Source organism: Rutidosis leptorrhynchoides, chromosome 8, assembly GCF_046630445.1.
Source record: "Rutidosis leptorrhynchoides isolate AG116_Rl617_1_P2 chromosome 8, CSIRO_AGI_Rlap_v1, whole genome shotgun sequence".
Taxonomy (NCBI): Eukaryota; Viridiplantae; Streptophyta; class Magnoliopsida; order Asterales; family Asteraceae; genus Rutidosis; species Rutidosis leptorrhynchoides.
This window is the reverse complement of record NC_092340.1, coordinates 287,195,816-287,214,033: the sequence shown is the minus strand read 5'-3', so window position 1 is coordinate 287,214,033 and position 18,218 is coordinate 287,195,816. Positions and strand designations below refer to the sequence as shown.

At 36.7% G+C, this 18,218-nt stretch overlaps 1 protein-coding gene across 1 annotated transcript; it reads left to right on the top strand.

The window, feature by feature from the left end:
• The first annotated feature begins 10,022 nt into the window (after window positions 1-10,022).
• Window positions 10,023-12,646, top strand: LOC139862708 (uncharacterized). The gene is made up of 4 exons (XM_071851330.1): window positions 10,023-10,202; window positions 10,310-10,433; window positions 12,200-12,328; window positions 12,440-12,646. Exons 1-4 carry the CDS (start codon window positions 10,069-10,071, stop codon window positions 12,545-12,547), a joined length of 495 nt encoding a protein of 164 aa, XP_071707431.1. The 5' UTR covers window positions 10,023-10,068; the 3' UTR covers window positions 12,548-12,646.
• The last annotated feature ends 5,572 nt before the right edge of the window (window positions 12,647-18,218 follow it).

Sequence of the window (18,218 nt, the reverse complement as noted above, 5' to 3'; positions counted from 1 at the left end):
ACCGGCGATTTGTTGGAATTGCAATCAACAGGGTCACTTTAGCACTCAATGTAAGAATCCCAAAGCGGATAACGCTAGGGAGAACTTTACTTCCGGAGATACGGATGATGCTTTAGTGTGTTGTGTTGAAAATTCGGTTGAAGCTTGGATCATGGATTCGGGTGCATCATTCCACGCTAATCCTAGTAAGGAGATGATGAAGAATTTTAAACTGTATCGGGGGAAAGTAAGATTGGCGGATGAAAAATGCTTAGACATAAGAGGCATTGGAGACGTGATATTAAAGACATTCCAAGGATCCGATTGGACGTTGAAAGATGTGAGATACATTCCGGATTTGAAGCGGAAGCTTATCTCAGTTGGTCAATTGAATGAAGAAGGCAATCACACTACCTTTGGTGATCGCAAGTGGCAAGTTAAAAGGGATGGTCGTATCGTGGCATCGGGACATAAAAGGGGAACTTTATACATGGTCAAGGTATTCGATGATGATGAGGTTAATGTAACGAGTAATGTAGGGGCCGATTCTACTCTATGGCATCGTCGTTTAGGGCATATGAGTGAGAAGGGGATGAAGTTGCTAGTTTCAAATAGGAAGATTCCAGATTTAAAGAAGGTGAATATCGATTTTTGTGAACAATGTACCTTGGGGAAGCAAAAGAAAGTGTCCTTTGGGAAATCGGAAATTGCGCCAAAGAAGGAGAAGCTTGAACTTGTTCATTCCGATGTTTATGGACCTACAATGGTCGAGTCACATGGTGGTTCTCGCTACTATGTCACCTTCATTGATGACTCCACAAGGAAGGTATGGATTCATTTTCTTAAAGTTAAATCTGATGTATTTGCTACCTTTAAAGTGTGGAGAGCTGTTGTTGAAAATGAGACTATAACTTGAAAGTTAAGTGCTTGAAATCTGACAATGGAGGAGAATACAGCAGCAAAGAGTTCAAAGACTATTGTGTGGAACATGGTATTCGTATGTTGAAAGCAGTTCCGAAAACACCACAGCACAATGGGGTTGTTGAACGCATGAACCGGACGCTCAATGAGCGGGCTAGGAGTATGCGGTTACATGCGGGTCTACCAAAGATGTTTTGGGCAGATGCCGTGAACACGGCTGCTTATTTGATTAATAGGGGACCCTCGACACCGTTAGATTTTAGAATTCCTGAAGAAGAATGGACCGGTAAAAAGGTGAGTTTGGCTCACTTAAGGGTTTTCGGATGTAATGTTTATGTGAAGACCAAAGACATTGACAAAGACAAGCTTGATGCAAAAACAAGAAGATGTACTTTTATCGGGTATGGTTTGGATGACATGGGTTATAGCTGTTGGGACAATGAGGCAAGAAAGGTGATTCGTAGTCAAGATGTTATCTTTGATGAAAACTCGTTGTATGGCACTAAGGTAACGCTTAATTCCAATAATGATCCGGGTATGTTTGATGATTTTGTTGATGTGAATACAGTTTCTAGTGGGAGTTCGAAAACTATTGAATTGCCGATTAACGGTGAGGATCAAAACGATGGGGATGATTCGGAGAGTGGTAAAAGCTCCGAAAGTAGTGGGAGCTCTAATGTTGGAAAAAGTGGCGATGTAACTTAATCACCACAACCCGTTACACCACCATTGAGACGCTCAAGTAGAATGCCCAAACCTAATGTTAGGTTATCCCCATCGGCAAACTATTTACTCTATATCGAAAATGGTGAACCCGAGAGTAATTTTGAAGCAAGACATTCTAAAGAATCCATACAGTGGGAGCTTGCTATGAAAAAGAGATGGGGTCACTAATAAAGAACAAGACATGGTCACTAGTAAAATTACCTCCAAATAAAAATGCGTTGCACAATAAATGGGCCTTTCGGGTTAAAGATGAGTTAGACGGGAAAAAGCGGTACAAGGCTCGGTTGGTAGTTAAAGGATTTCAACAAAGGGAGGGGGGTCGATTTTAAAGAGATTTTCTCGCCGCTTGTGAAGATGACTACTATTCGGTTGGTGTTGAGTATTGTTGCTGCTGATGACTTACATCTAGAACAGTTAGATGTTAAGACCGTGTTTTTACATGGGTATCTTAATGAGGAAATTTACATGATGCAACCTATGGGCTTCGAGGTTGTTGGTAAAGAGAAGTGAGTTTGCAAATTAAAGAAAAGTCTGTATGGGTTAAAACACGCACCTCAGCAATGGTACTTGAAGTTCGATGACTTTATGACTAGGAAAGGCTTCATGAGAAGCGATTTGGATCATTGTTGTTACTTGAATAAATTCAAGTCTTCCTATGTTATATTGTTACTATATGTTGATGATATGTTGATTGCAGGATCGGACATGTCGGAAATCAATAAGTTGAAGAGACACTTATCTCTTGAGTTCAAAATGAAAGATTTGGGTGCTGCTGAACACATACTCGGGATGAGTATTACAAGTAATCGAGTTGAAGGTACTTTAACTTTGTCTCAAACCAAGTATATTGAGAAAGTGTTAGAGCGGTTCAACATGGAAGATTCAAAGGCACGATCCTTGCCTTTAGGCAGTACTTTGAAGTTATCGAAGAGTCAATCACCTACAACATATAAACAGAAAGAGGCAATGGCTCAAGTCCCTTATGCATCTGCGGTTGGAAGTATTATGTATGCTATGATATGTACAGGATCCGACATAGCTCATGCAGTGGGAGTTGTGAGTCGGTTTATGTCGAATCCAGGTGTTGAGCATTGGGAAGGAATAAAGTGGCTTTTAGGCTACTTAAGAGGTACCTCTAAAATGGGGTTACAATTCACTAAAGGTGAATCCATTTTAAGGGGGTATGTTGATGCTGATTTGGGTGGATGTGATGATTTGGGGAAAAGCACTACATGTTATGTTTTCACAGTTGGGAAGACTGCAGTTAGTTGGTTGTCTAGACTCCAAAGATGTGTTGCATTATCAACAACGGAGGCAAAATATATGGCTGCCACCGAAGCAAGCAAAGAACTAGTTTGGTTGAAGAATTTTATGATGGAGTTGGGGCGAGTTCAACAAAATTGGATCTTTTACTGTGATAATCAAAGTGCTATCCATTTAGGGAAGAACCCGGTGTTTCATGGTCGTATGAAACACATTAAGCTAAGGTATCATAAAATTCGCGAACTCATTGAAGATGGTACTTTAGTTGTTATGAAAATTCCAGGTACTGAGAATCCCGCTGGTATGTGTACTAAGGTGGTTACGATCGGGAAGTTGAAGTTTTGCATAACTTCAACTGGTCTTCTTGCTAACTGAAAATAGAAGATGTCGACTAGAGTGATAAAGGGTTATTGATGTTAGATTTCGACAAGTAGTGTTGAAGACCTTGTATCGAAAGTCTGCTCTTCCTGCGATGTTGAGATTGTGTGTCCCATGTTTGATTGGAGGAATAAAGAAGGTGGTTCGACGTTCTTGGTTGAAATGGTTGGAGTTGGGTTATTGTTTTGACTATCTTCAAGTGGGATATTGTCAGATGTGTGAAGAATATCAAAACAAAAGGAGAAGACCGGATGCAGATGGAGGCGCGCTGCGGCCTTGATTGGCGCGCCTCAGCCTATAGCATAAACGAGAGACAAATTCAAGAAAACCTTCTGTTTCGATTTTGTGCATGGAGGCGCGACGCGGCCCCATATGCGCGCCGCGGGTCGTCTGACGGGAAGGAATTTCCAGAATTTTGTTTACTTGCTCCTTAAGTTGTCGTATGCCTATAAATACATCTTATTGTAACCCTAAACCCTATGTACGAAAAATATCAATAAAATCACTCTAGTTGGCCGTGGACTAAAGAAATCACACTGATTGCATATAACCACGTAATTCTTGTGGCGTTTTCTTTACTTTTCATTATTATCATTCGTTTGTTGTGTGTGGGATCGCCAAATCTTAATTGGTGATTGTTGTTTGGGTCCATAAATTCTCAATAGTCCTACCTACTCTATGTATTTGAGGGGGGCTGGAACCGAAAAAGACCAGGTTCCACGCATATGAGACAGGCAGAAGGTATGGGACGACCAGTTCACCATGGAAAGCGAATTCGATTATATAGTCGTCTTATTTGATCGATAAATGCGCAATGGAAAGGGATGCTAGTCAACTCGGAGAATTTGTGGGCCCCAATAAAAAGATCAAGAGTGATTCCCCACCTATCCTATCAGTTGAACGATCGAGTATAGATTATCTATGCTCATCAGCCAGGGCCGGCTGACCCAAGAGTCTAACCGCCTGCATTGATGGACTAAAGTAGGAATGATAATAACCTAGTCTCCTGAAATTGTCCGGCACCTTCGCGCGCATATGTATATTTTGTCGTCCTCGTGGATTCGAATCTAAGGTTAGACATTTTTAAATATCCGTGAAAAATTCGTGTAATGTTGTGAATTTACCTTAAAAACATAAAATATGATGTTGATTATACAACGTAAAGAGATTGAGACATGTGTTAAACATGGTTCGCTGAAAGTAGATTCCCCGTCTATTTTTCAAAGGTACAATTGATAGGAGACGATATTTGACATCGCCTTCACTTGAATCAAACCTAAGAGTCTGCTGCAATTTTACCTTTCTGCGTGTGCTTTTGGTTTTTCTAGTAGTAATCGAATGAACCAAGTAACTTGATATGTGAGATGCCCTTTGTCACTATTTATACTATATAATCAACTTCTTTAAAAAATAATCTTACGTTTCAAATATTTTACATTTAGAGTCGATATTTAATTCTCCGTATTTTTAACATGTCTTAGTTCATTGTGCTCTCCTCCGATAGTACGCAATTCACACACACATACACACACACACACACACACACACACACACACATATATATATATATATATATATATATATATATATATATATATATATATATATATAAAGTGAATACCAGCCTTTGGTTACTGTTAACTATAAAAAGTTTAAAACATTGAAAATTCAACTTTTAACTTGTTTTTTATAGAATAGTGTATTGGTTCTATATCCAACTTGAATTTATTGACTCGCCTTCTAGTTCTCCTTGTAAGTGCATATTTGATGTTCCAGTTTGCATTGTTCTTCCGTCGTGTATATCCAGGTAGAAAGGATTTTCGGTTCCCATGTGCGTGTATCATGCTATTCTGACTACCTGTATTGGCTAATTCTAGAGATACGACGTTTATTTGTCCGAGAATATATGAGGTTGTTCTTATGCTATTTGTTTAGATCGGTGCTTGGTTTCCATAACTGGCGTTGTTAGAGTTCATGTTGAGTATCTGAAGTTTATCAAACGGTTTCTGGTTGCAAGTCGTGAAAGTTAAGATAGGTGACATGAGAATGCAAAGAAATTAGCTAAAGACTCCTCGCGTACGCGAAGTGAACCTCGCGAGTCGTGAGAACAACCTCATCTGGCGCGAAAATAGATCAAGGTTACGAAATTCTAATTTTGTACATCTCGCAGATCACGATACTTGGCACACATACAGCGAGGTCGTGGCGGCAGAGATTTTGTGCTTAATTTGGGAACGATTTGTTTTATCCCAATATAACATAACTCTAACCTCATGTGATTATGTGCACAATAAAATATATGGAAAAATATCTTGTTTACGTCTATGGACTAAACTCTTCTCCATGTTTGGAGTTGTCATTTAACCACGTTAAATCTTTGTCTCGTTTACGTTTATGTTTATCGTATATGCTTTATTTATTCATTTGTTGTCATGGATTTGTGATTGGTTCAATGCCTTTTTGGGCTCACAAAATCCTAACAAGTGGTATTAGAGCTTTAGGGTTTGAAGATCGAGCACAATGGCGGATTGAGAGCATGGTTATCGATTGATTGATGATTAGGTTATCATCGAGTGAACAAACGAAGAATCGAGGGTTTTGTGTTGCAACATCTATCCAGACCATGTGACTTAGTTGAGCGTGGTTAACTTAGCGGGTATGGTATATGTATCTGTGGAGTTGATCACACTAGGATTGTCGCTCAGAAGAGTTTTTATTGTCGAAATACTTCCTTCCCCATAGTGTAGCGGTGTAGAAGTGTTGTATGACCCAGATAGTCTATTCGTCGTATAAAAAGGAGTCATAGTTAGCTAATAGAGAGTTGTTGTGGGTGTTCAATCATGGTTGACAATTGAGCTTGATGTTATGTTGGAAATCGATGTTTGGTTGATCAATATTCAAGTAGGAGATTGTTGAGCATGTGAAGATTATCAAATGGTTGTGGGTCGCAAATCAGGCGCCAATCGTGGGAGTTAAGTTAGGTGGCGCAAGGAAGCAAACAAATTGGCTAAAAACTTCTCGCGTGTGGGGAAGCGAATCTTGCAAATCGCGAGTTCAACATCATGGGGAAGCCTAATTGGATTAAGTTTGCGAAATTCTAGTTTTGTACTTCTCGCAGATTGTGACACTTGCCTCCCTGACTGCGAGGCCGTGGCGGTGGAGATTTTGTGTTTAATTAGGAAACAATTTATTTAATCCCCATATAATGTAACACTAACATCCTGTAATTATGTGCACAAAAAATATAGTGAAAAATCTCTGGTTTGACTAACCCTTTATCCATTTTGGAGTTGACATATAACCACGTTAAATTTTTTTGTCGTTTATGCTTATGTTAACGTTTATCCTTTATTTATTCGTTTGTTTAGTGGGTTTGTGATTTGTTCTTGTTTATGCAAACAAAATCCTAACAAGTTGTAACAACTGTCCCACATCGGTTGGAGAGGGGAACGAAGCATGCCTTATAGGGGCGTGTAGACCTTTCCTAGCATGACTTTTGGGGACTACAAGCACAACAAATCTCATGAGAACTCAACAGTTAAGTGTGCTCGGGTGAGGGCATTACCGGGATGGATGACCTCCTAGAAAAGTGCTCGTTTTATGTGTAGTCTCCAAGAAAAAGTCGTAAGCCAAAGGGCAGAGCGGACAATATCATGCTACGGGGTAACGAGGTAGCTGGACTGTTGCACTCAGGAATCCCCTATGCTCGGCTATTTTAGGTGGTATCAGAGCCAGGCCCCGGACCAAACGTGCACAATGAGGACGATGTGTCCCATTAGGGGGAGGATTGTAACATCCGTCCCACATCGGTTGGAGAAGGGAACGAAACATGCCTTATAAGGGTGTGGAGCCCTTTCCTAGCATGACGCGTTTTGGGACTACAAGTGCAGCAGATCTCATGAGAACTCTATAATTAAGCATGCTCGGGCGAGGGTACTCCCGGGATGGGTGACCTCCTGGGAAAATGCTCGTCGTGTGTGTAGTCACCAAGAAAAAGTCGTGCGCCTGCAGGAAGAGCGTACGATATCATGCTACGGGGTAACAAGATAGCTGGAATGTTGCACCAAGGAATCCCCTGGGCTCGGCTATTTCACAAGTGATATCAGAGCTTCAAGGTTTGTAGATAGGAATCCCCTGGGCTCGACTATTTCACAAGTGATATCAGAGCTTCAAGGTTTGTAGATCGAGCACAATGGCGGATTGAGAGTATGGTTATCGAAAGGTTGATGATTAGGTTATCATCGGGTGAACGGACGACGAATCTAGGATTTTGTTTTGCAACATTTATCGAGATCAAGTGAGTTATTTGATCGTGGTGAAAGATTATACTTGAATAAGTTGAAGAATTGCAGGAAATAAGGCTTGGAACAACTGCTTCACCAAGTTCTTGAACAAAAATTATAATGATACTCTAATTTCTATTGCTTAAAAGATTAAAATAAATGACAAAATGCCAAGTATTGCTAAAGTGACAATAATAGCCTAAAATTACAGAGAAAGTGGACTAATAGTGATACTAGGTGATGCCTAAATATGGCCGAATTCGGCCTCAATATATAGACTCAAATTGCCTCAGCCGACGGCTTATGGTTTGGACGACAGCTAGACTGGCTAGACAATGGCTAAATGTTGCAGTTTTAGTCTCTTAATTACTCCCTTAACTGGTGGCTTAGCCAACGACTTGGGCTTTGGTTACGAAAATATGCATTAAATTCTAGTGCTTAGCCGCCAACTGAATAGGTTGAGCTGCCGGCTTGAGGTGAGAATTGAGGAAAGTATTTAATATGGTCAAACGCTCCCGCCATTTCTTCTTTAGCCAGTGGATGAACTTCAAAATTGTGCGGGCTTTCATTTGTAGATTTGGACGACAGCTAACTTTAATTGCTAGCCAGCAGTTGGAAGATTTTGGCTAGCTGCTTCGTCTTTTAAGAATTCTTCATTTCTTGATCTTTGTTTTTACCTGTTTATTACCTATTTTTCTTACCGAAAATATTAGTAGAACTGTATACAAGAATACACATAAAAAACACATATAATGTTACCTTTGTGGGAGAAATTGAGAATATATTGCCCTAAAAGTGTTGTGAAACTATGTTTAATTTGGGTAGTATCATTCATGTGTAGAATTCGAATGTTCACCCTAGTTATTGCATCTTTTAAGACGAATAGCAGCTTGAAGAACTTTTGTAGGACCTGGAATATTATATGACATTGCATCTTGTTGCTTTTCAATTACTTTCGTTAATGGAAGTGATTGAGGTGAGGTTATGGTTTGAGATTGCATGGATTAAAGAGGTGATAGTCCTCCTCTGATGTCTCCAAGCCGGCTATAATATAATCAATAAGCGAAGCAGCCAATAGCCAATAGCAGTCTATTCTCGCCGATCGCTTGATCCGTAGATTGGTCTGACTCGTAATTCACTTGTAATCCCGTGTTCGATAGCCCGACCGTCTATGATTTTAGTGGCAATGATGATCCTGAATTAGCTCGGGTAGTCTCTATTTCTGGTGTTTTAGTCCATATCTGCTTTTGCGCCATGACAATCTCACTTGAATTATGGGGTGGTTTATTGGGCCTCTGCCGGTATGTGTGGATTTCGGGATCCCGAGGGAAAGGGAATGAGTAAGAAATCACCTTTGTTTCACAGTTTCTCTCCCTTCCGGTCACCTCAGCTTCTAAATCCAATCTTAAAAGTTCAGTTATCGAGAGGATTGCAAGGGGTTGAAAAAAGTTCCAAGTCGTCTACATCCTTAAGAAATGTATAATCATCATCCTTTTTTTTTGTTTGGAAATTTGAGTTGACTACAACTTTAGGGTAAACATTTAGTTATATAATATAATAATGGATAATAAATTGTTATCCAGAAAATCTGTAAAGTAAGATAAGAAATTTATAAAGTAGGATTCCTTATCCGTACGGTACATGGATAAGAGAAGTTATCCTTAAAAAAATAAATGTAGGCTGGTTACATTCGCAAATCGCAAAATGAAGTTTACGATTCACGATTTGATTGCAAAACATAAAAAAGTTGAACACATGTTCGATACGTAAACCACACATGGAGACGCTCACTTTTTAGAATGTTGCTTACAAAGTATTTCATTTTTTCGACCTTGCTAATAATGGTGAAATCTATCATGTACCTAGGGCACATATGATGAAGTAATGTAATAGAAATTGCAGTGATTATATAATGGAATGTTCCAAATAAAGGCATGTTGCCAAAAACTTATATAACAAAATTATTATTTTATAAAATCTTATCCAATCTAACACAAACAACACATATACAACACTCAAAATTGCCAATTAGCTAATAGCAAATCGCAGAATGGTCAATTTTTCGATTTGCTTCTTGCCTACAAGCGATATGTTGCGATTTGCGCCTTGCCTACAAGCGATACGCAAATACGATTCGCAAACCCACACAAATCACAAAAATCATTTGCAATTTGCGAGTTTTTTCCTCTCAATCTTTTTTTTGGGTAAAAAATTATATGTCGATTTAAAAAAAAGGCATTTTGGTGAATTTTCCTTACATTAATCAATCAAATTTGTTATTTTTTTTCCCTCTCTTACTTGAGATAGCTAAAAGTGGACTCCAAGTATTTTTCAGTAAATATATATGGTCCATGTACTTATAGATAATTACTGGATCATTTAAAATAACCCAATTGAGCAATTTAGCCCAATAAGCAAAGAATATTATATCATCACTCAAAATCACTTGTTTTTGTTGTTTTTGTTGAAACAAGTTTAAGATTGAGCAGGTTAAGATTTTGTGTCTTATTAGTCAACCATGGCCATTAATTCCAAAGCTTATTCTCTGTTTTCTCTTCCTTCATTACTTGCAACTTCTAAACCCCACAATAAACCCACAATTCTTTCGTGCCCTAATTTCCTTAAACCCAACTTAACCCTAAAATCCCCCAGGCATGTCTTCCAATTTCGATCTTATTTCTTTCGATTTTTCATCTAATTGATTAGGAAGATGATTCGTATAGATTTGATTACTTAATTACATCTCGATTGATTTGCAGATTGGGCATTTCTTATACAAAAAGAAATACTACAAATCATGTGGTGATTTCATGTATGGTTGAAGATACTTCGCAATTGTATCATGAACCTGAAGAATCATTTGAGCCTATAAATTCAACTCCTGTAAGTATATCTTTTTTTTTATTGCTGTGAATATTATGTTTTCCGTTGAAATTAAGTTTGTATTTTGTTTGTTAGTTTAGTAAAACTATTAATTTTAGGGTAAAATCGTGTATTTTTTATAATTGGTGTTGGTATGATGTATTTCAAAATTAAAGTAGTGAACTTGATGAATTGTGGTGTTAGATTTGATTAGGGTTTTTTGTGTTAAGAATCAAACAAAGTTTGTGTATTTTTTTACTTTAGTACAGGTTTTAGTTTGTGGGTCATTTTTATTATTGTGGTAGGATTAAGAGGGAAGTAACTATTCGGGGGAAGCAAAAACTTTTTTTTTTTTTTTCGTTTTTTGAAAAAACTTTGTTCACGAACATTATAGATGAGATGAAAATATGAACATTTAGTAGAGACACTTTGTGATAAATGTTTTTATTTTGGCGGGAAAACGCTCGAAGAAGTAATATATAACAATTATCGTGTTTATCGAGCGTATGTTGAGGTTTTAGCTATTGGGGTTTAGATATTAGGGTTTAGATATTAGGGTTTATAGGGTTTAGATATTAGGGTTTAGAAATTTAGGGTTTAGGGTTTAGATTTAGGGTTTAGATTTAGGATTTAGATTGAGTTTTTAACACGAACGGTTTAGGGTTTAGGGTTTAGGGTTTGGTTTTTGGGTTTATGGAATAAACCCAAAACACCAAACCCTAAACCCTAAACCCTAAACTCTAAATCGGGCTAAATTTTACTTCACAAAACATGGAAAAAAAACGTTCATATTCTTCACGAACAATATTATCTTGAATGTTATTTTTGTCGATCGTTTTCCCGCCTAAATAATAACATTCATCACGAAGTGTCTCTTCTAAATATTCATATTTTCGTGTGATCTTGATGCCGGAAAAAAAAAATTTCAAAAAAAAAAAAAATTTTGCTTCCCCCCGCTTCCCCCGATTGGTTACTTCCCCATTGATCCTGCCCCTTTTATTATATATTATATAATCAACCGAATGTGGAGTAATTATGTAGAACTTTATTCAACTTCACTTCACATGTTATGTGGGATGGAAGAATATTATCAAGATAATGAAAAGCTTACGTTTATAAACTGTGATTGAAGATTCGAACGAATAAGGATACTAAATATTATGTGATTATTTGTCGAGTTGTTTGTTTTGATCCATGAAGTTAGACTTACATGATAACAATAGTTGTTTCAAATTAGATGCAAATGCAAGGTTAACAAGCTCCACATTTGGATGTCAATCAATAAAACATTTGTAATTTATTTTTAGATTAGTACCTCAAATTTCTTAAAGTTAATAAACATCTATTATGTTTATTTTGTTATTTGTATCTCTGAGTTTTAGCCCTTCAACCACTTGCCTTTTTTCGTTTTGTTTTGTCTTTCGGCTTTTCCTTTGTATCTGTTTCGGATTCTTTCATTCATTCATTGATGAAAGTTTCCCTCTTTTATATAAGTCCGTTTTTCGCCAAAAAAAAAAAAAAAAAAAAACACAGGGGTGGTGGCCTAGTGGTAAATTCTTGGTATCTAAGGGTGAAAATACTTAGAGGTACCAAGTTCGAATCCTATGAGCAGTTGGGGCTACCCGCAAAGTGGGTGGCCGCCTTAGGATTAGTTGGTCCGCAAAGTGGGTCGGATACCCAGGTAAATCCAAACAAAATTAGCTTTATTAATTGCAAAAATGATGAATGAAGTGTCATATACATGTTTGGCTAAATCTTTTTATTTATTTGAACTTGCAAACTTGCAGGGAGCAACTATTGACCTTAAACTTCCAAGAAGAAGTTTGTTAGCCCATTATACGTGCAATGTTTGTGGTGTAAGATCACAAAAGCTCATAAACAGATTAGCATATGAAAGAGGAACAGTTTTTGTGCAGGTACTTACTTTCGTTACCCTTGGAACGTTACTAGATTTTTCTTGAACAAACTATAGTATTGAATTATCTTGTTAGCGAATTTTCACCTGACCGATGAATATTTGTTCTCAGTGTACAGGGTGTTTGCAGTATCACAAACTTGTTGATAATCTAAACCTTGTGGTAGAGTACAACTTTAAGGAGGAAATCGAAACGAGCCCCAATACAGATCAACTTTAATGCACCGTGCTACTTAATTTTGTATATTTGTTATGAATTATGGAGTATGATTGACAGTTTAGATCTATAAGAAATTTTAAGTGATGACGTTTTGAAATTGGTATGAGATACAAAAGGATGTGTTGTGTATATACAGATGTTTATTCCAACCAATTCGGTAATATTCAAGCCGCGTTGGTTGGCTTGGTTGGGATCGTGGTGATGAACCGAGTGTCAAGAAGGACGTTGGGCCGAGAGGTGAGTAATTCTGATTCGACATTGGTCATGGCAGATAATGTAACCAGTGAGTTTGTTCCTGTCTTTGGCTCTTTTTTAAATGGGGTTCAAGATGTGCCTAACTTTTTTTTGAACAACTCGAACTTTTATCAATCAAACCCCCCCTAGCAAGGAGCTAGGGAAAGGTTAAAACATTACAAAGGTATCACTTGCCAAGTGTTCCAATTTACATCGGTGTTACCTCCACTACTATATGAAGAGAAAGAAGTAAAACAAATTGAATCAAAAAGAGAACTCTTCTTAACCGTCGGAAAAATCACATTGTTTCTATACCGCAGATTGTGCCAAAACGCCGCTGCAGCAATCGTGAACATATGGTCCTTCTCTTCAGCTCCGACCCTCCAGTTTTCGAGCCATTCGATCCATTGAGACCAAGAAGCGAAAATCAGTAACAATATACCCGTCCAGATTCTGATCTTTTGCCATATATCCAACGCTAGTTGACATTCAAACATTACATGGTTTAATGATTCAATTCCAACGTTACAAGAAACGCACCCGATTTGATGGATCTCAATGCATCTCCGGGTTAGGTTCAACCAAGTAGGTAAACGATCAAGTGCCAATCTCCATAAGTGAATGTTTATTTTCCGGGGAACACCTTTGAACCATCTCGTACTCAGTTCATTTGAAGGCAGCTGAACGTCATCTATATATCTTCTCGTGTTGGATATATGGCTAACTTGCTCGAACATGATCCCATCTCTTCCTTTCCGTTTGGTGATAGCATTGATAGTTTGGATTCTTTGTTTTGCTTGCGTCTACGAAGGAGAAGCTTCATAAGCTCAATTCATCTTCGGCTAGTAAAGATTCGGGTTCAAGAAGGTTTGATAGTATTTCGGGAAAGTTTATGGGTTCGGATGTGGATATTGCTTTGAGAAATGAAGATAATGGTTTTGAGTTGGGCGATTCATCGAGTGCTTCTTTGGATTTATTCCTCAAATCGGTGCTTAGCCCCTCCCGAGTCCCCGGTGATTGGTAAACTTGTTGGGCCTTCCTCTTTCACCCCCCTTATTCTTACTCTTTTTTGTATCGTTTGGATAAATCTGTGAGATTGGACAAGGTTGATAGTAAGGTTGTTAAACCGGGTTCGAGGGGAAAAAGATTGTTTAGTCGATATCTCTGTGTTGGTTTATGCATTTCGTGGCTTGATTAAAAAGATTGATGGTAAGGTTGTTTAAAAAGATTGTTTAGTCAATATCTAAAGTCAAATTTTAACCGTTTTTGTCCGTTTTTTAAAGAATGTAAAGGGTTTTATTCACTATAAACGTGGGAGGAAATGGAGAAATGAGATGAAGAAAAGCCAATGAAGACCTGATATAATGACATTCATGCAATTTAAGCTTCATACTCTATTTCTCAATTCGAAATTGAAATGCAAAGCATAAGTTTGCTCTTCATCATTTGGACTTTGCGAAACAATGCCGGCACCTGCACCCTCTGTGCAGGATGCACCATCAGTAAATAATTTCCAAACTTCATTTGTTTGCGGTTTAAGCTGAGTTCTTTCATATGTGATTTCTAATTACCCAACCATTTCTTCCAAGTAATCCGCAAGGACTTGGCCTTTTACCACAGTTCTTGGTATATAGCTAATTTCGTGCACTTCTAACTCCACTGCCCATTTTGCTAATCCTCCAGAAATTTCTGGTTTGTTTAACACCTGTTTGCGCAATCCTAGAATTATTCATTCGCATGACTTTGTATCTATATTCTTATGAACTGCACAGCTGATACTTTTACCTGTCTGATTGGTATATTGGTCAGAACATGTATTAGGATGCGCTTGAAAATATCTACGCAACCTTCTTGTGGTGAGTACTAAAGCATACACAAACTTTTCCATGAGCGCGTAGTTTAGCTCACTACCTGACAATGCTTTGCTCACAAAGTACACCGGAACTAAATCCAACTAAATTTTACTAATAGTGCATAAATTTTCTTTATTACATTTGACGGGCCATTTTTGATCATCTCGCACATTGCGATATAAAGCTTAGGACTGACCCTGACATCAATACAATCAAATCAAACATATGAACAAACAATTACAACATCAACTCCATCAATGTGCACCTATTAAGCAATCAAAACAAATAAAACACATCAATATAAATCGTCATTTCCTAAAACCTCCAAAATGAACTTCCTAACATCGACAACGTTCGAGAACAAGCGAGAAACCATAGATTATCGAGATAATTTTAGGTTTTAACTAAATATCTTAGTAAAAAGATATTAATTAGTCATACTTATTAGTTTATAACGAACTCAAACTTCTTATCTCAAGATGAAGTATGACGAATTGTTACATATATGTAAAATTGTGACAAAAAGAGATAGATAACATAACTTCTATGATTGCATTGGGATTGCAATATTAAACCAGGATTTCAAATTGGCCACTACTTTAAAAAAATTTTCGTCTCATATCTATTATTAATTATTAATTTTAAGGGTGTTTTACGTTAATTATAGATAAGATTAAATAACTAAAGCTCTTTTATATCCTTAATCCTTAATATTTGTATATAAGACAAAAAAAAAATAAGTTAAAAGGGGTCTAATTGAAAAATTAAAAATAAATAATGTAATAATGATATTTCTTAAAATAAGGTGTGTGATATTTTCAAACTCAAACTTTTAATGGATCAACAATTATTTCACATTATCTTCCAACAATACCATCAAATAAATTTTAATATAAAATTTATGTAATAAATCATTTAAAGATATTTTAGGTATTTTAATTGAATCTATTAATTAGAAAAGTGGAGGTATCATCACCTTTAAAGTATTGGTTTAAAGTATATGTTAAAATGTTAAAATTATAAAGTAAATAAAATATTATAATATTGATATATTTTAAACTGTGTATGAAGGGAGCCAATGCAATCAATGAATTAAAGAATAAGTTAATGGTTCTTTTCTTAATAGAAAACGACAAACACATTGTATTTTAGAAATAAAAAAGTGCTATCAAGAAATTCCTTTTTCGTTTTTGGAAAAGGACGCCAAAACAAAATTAAGTTTGTTTATATGATATTGGTTATATATTAATGTTAGGGCGGTTGCTAAGGATGTCAAGGTCATTTGATTCGGTGAATATTCAGCTGATTTATTCGTTTTGTGATGTATATGAATAGGTCTGTAAATGAGCTGAGCTACTCATGAACTACTCTAATTAGGCTTGCAAAAAGTTCGGTTCGAGCCGAGCCTAAACGAGCTCGAGTTCGAGCTTAAGTTAGGGATCGTTTAATAAACGAGCTCGAGCCCGAGCCTCAGATGTCGAGCTCGTTTGAGCTCGCGAGCCTAAACGAGCTCTAATATTATACATATAATTTTTGTATTTTATTATTTATATATAAAGAGTTGTAATCACTTGCATCCATTAATTTGTTTAAAATCTAAGGGACCAATGAGAGCGCGACATGTGGCGCGAAATTCACATGTGATCGGAAAAAAATTAAAAAAAAAAAAATTTACGAAAAAAAAATTTCGCAATTTTTTTTTTTTTTTAATTTTTTTTTTTGCGAAATTTTTTTTACAATCACATGTGATTCTGCATGTTAATCACATGTGATTATGCATGTCAAATCCAATCACATGTGATTATGCATGTCAAATCTAATCACATGTGATTGTACAATTCAATCTTACGTGATTGTGCAGGTAAATCACATGTGATTGTACAAAATAATTTGATAAAAAAAAATTTCGAAAAAAAAATTTTTTAAATAATTTTTTTAAAAAAAAAAAAAATTTTGAATTTTTTTCAATCACATGTGATTTCGCCCCACATGTTACGCTCTCATTGATCCATTTGATTTCAACTTAATTTATGAATTCAAATGAATATTCCTATATATATAAAACTAGATTTTTGAGCCCGTGCGTTGCACGAGTGTGTAAATGTAACAACCCAACCCAATAACCATCCGAAACAGTAAACAATTTTATTTTTTTTATTTTTTTTACAAAGGGGTGCGCGGCGCGCAACACCCCTTGTGCGCGGCGCGCACAGGCTTCATCAGCTTCTGTCCGGTTTTGCAGTTTTTCAAATAAAGATCTCCCACTTCCCGACATATTTAGACGAAACGCTTTTCACAACATGTTCTAATATGTAAAACTAACACGTTAATAAAACAAGTTTTACGAACCGGGCCCACATATGGTCGAAATATGAGTTTCATACAACATGTAAGTTTCGACCACACTAGTTTAAATTCCAAACGACACTTCGAGCATGGTGTTTGGGGTTAAACTACCCATAACTTGGTCGAACTTTCAAAAGTTAAACTTCCAAAAAGCGTCTCCTATCAAAGACAAGCGGGATCACTAATCTAAACGAACGTCTTTACCCTTGTCCACACCGGAGCCTATAAAAAGGTAAACAACGAGAGGGTAAGCAAAACGCTTAGTGAATGCAATAATTATACATATACATATATAACTTACTTACTTGCAATCACCTACGACATTTCCGCATACATACTAGCAATATAATTAGCATACCATCATAACGTATAACGCTAAATCTCCAATACACAAGCTAGTATAACAATAGCATAAAGCACAAGCAATATATTATGCTACACCACAAAACACAATATTGATGTTCACAACATCCATTAGTATTCAATCCCCAAGGCTAGCCCTGCGAATGGTATCGTCAACATTGAACTTAATCCCCATTCGTCCTAATAAATGTGGTATCGTCAACATCGAACTTAAACCCACATATGAGGTATCGTCAACATCGAACTTAAACCCTCATCAAACTAACATCACTACAATAGTGGTATGCTTCGTCAACATCGAACTTTAAATCCATACATGAGGTATCGTCAACATCGAACTTAAACCCTCATCTAAACAATCAAACAATATACTCTAGGATATGATATCGTCAACATCGAACTTTAACCCAAACCCCACAAGCAAATAAATCATATACATACATATATAATTATTCCACTCACCTTAACGATTCGATGACGGTTTTAACTTCCGAAAGCTTCAAAGCAAAGTACCTAATACAATAAGTACTCAATCAACACACAAACTAGTTGGACTAAACACCAACAATTCACTCATATGCATTTAATGACTTAAATGCATTAAATGCCCCATTTACACCAAAAATCGTCCATTTAAGGTCAAGACCATCATAAATCACTAAAAGCTAGTGATTAAGGTCCAACAACACTAACTAATACACAATTAAGGTATTTCATACCCATCTTTCTCAACTAGGTCAATTATTACTCATTTGACCATGTTAAAGTCACACACCCATTTCGGGTCATCCACTAACCTAATTAACACCCATTTGCTTAATAACTAGGTGTGCTAGTAATTAACTAACCAATTATGACTCATAAGTCCATTTATC

What these genes read in the sequence shown, in the direction of transcription:
- LOC139862708 (XM_071851330.1), top strand. Translation starts at nt 10,069, where the DNA reads ATGGCCATTAATTCCAAAGCTTATTCTCTGTTTTCTCTTCCTTCATTA. An exon ending in AGCCTATAAATTCAACTCCT is followed by an intron (nt 10,434 to 12,199) that starts GTAAGTATATCT and finishes GCAAACTTGCAG; the next exon opens with GGAGCAACTATTGACCTTAA. An exon ending in GAGGAACAGTTTTTGTGCAG is followed by an intron (nt 12,329 to 12,439) that starts GTACTTACTTTC and finishes ATTTGTTCTCAG; the next exon opens with TGTACAGGGTGTTTGCAGTA.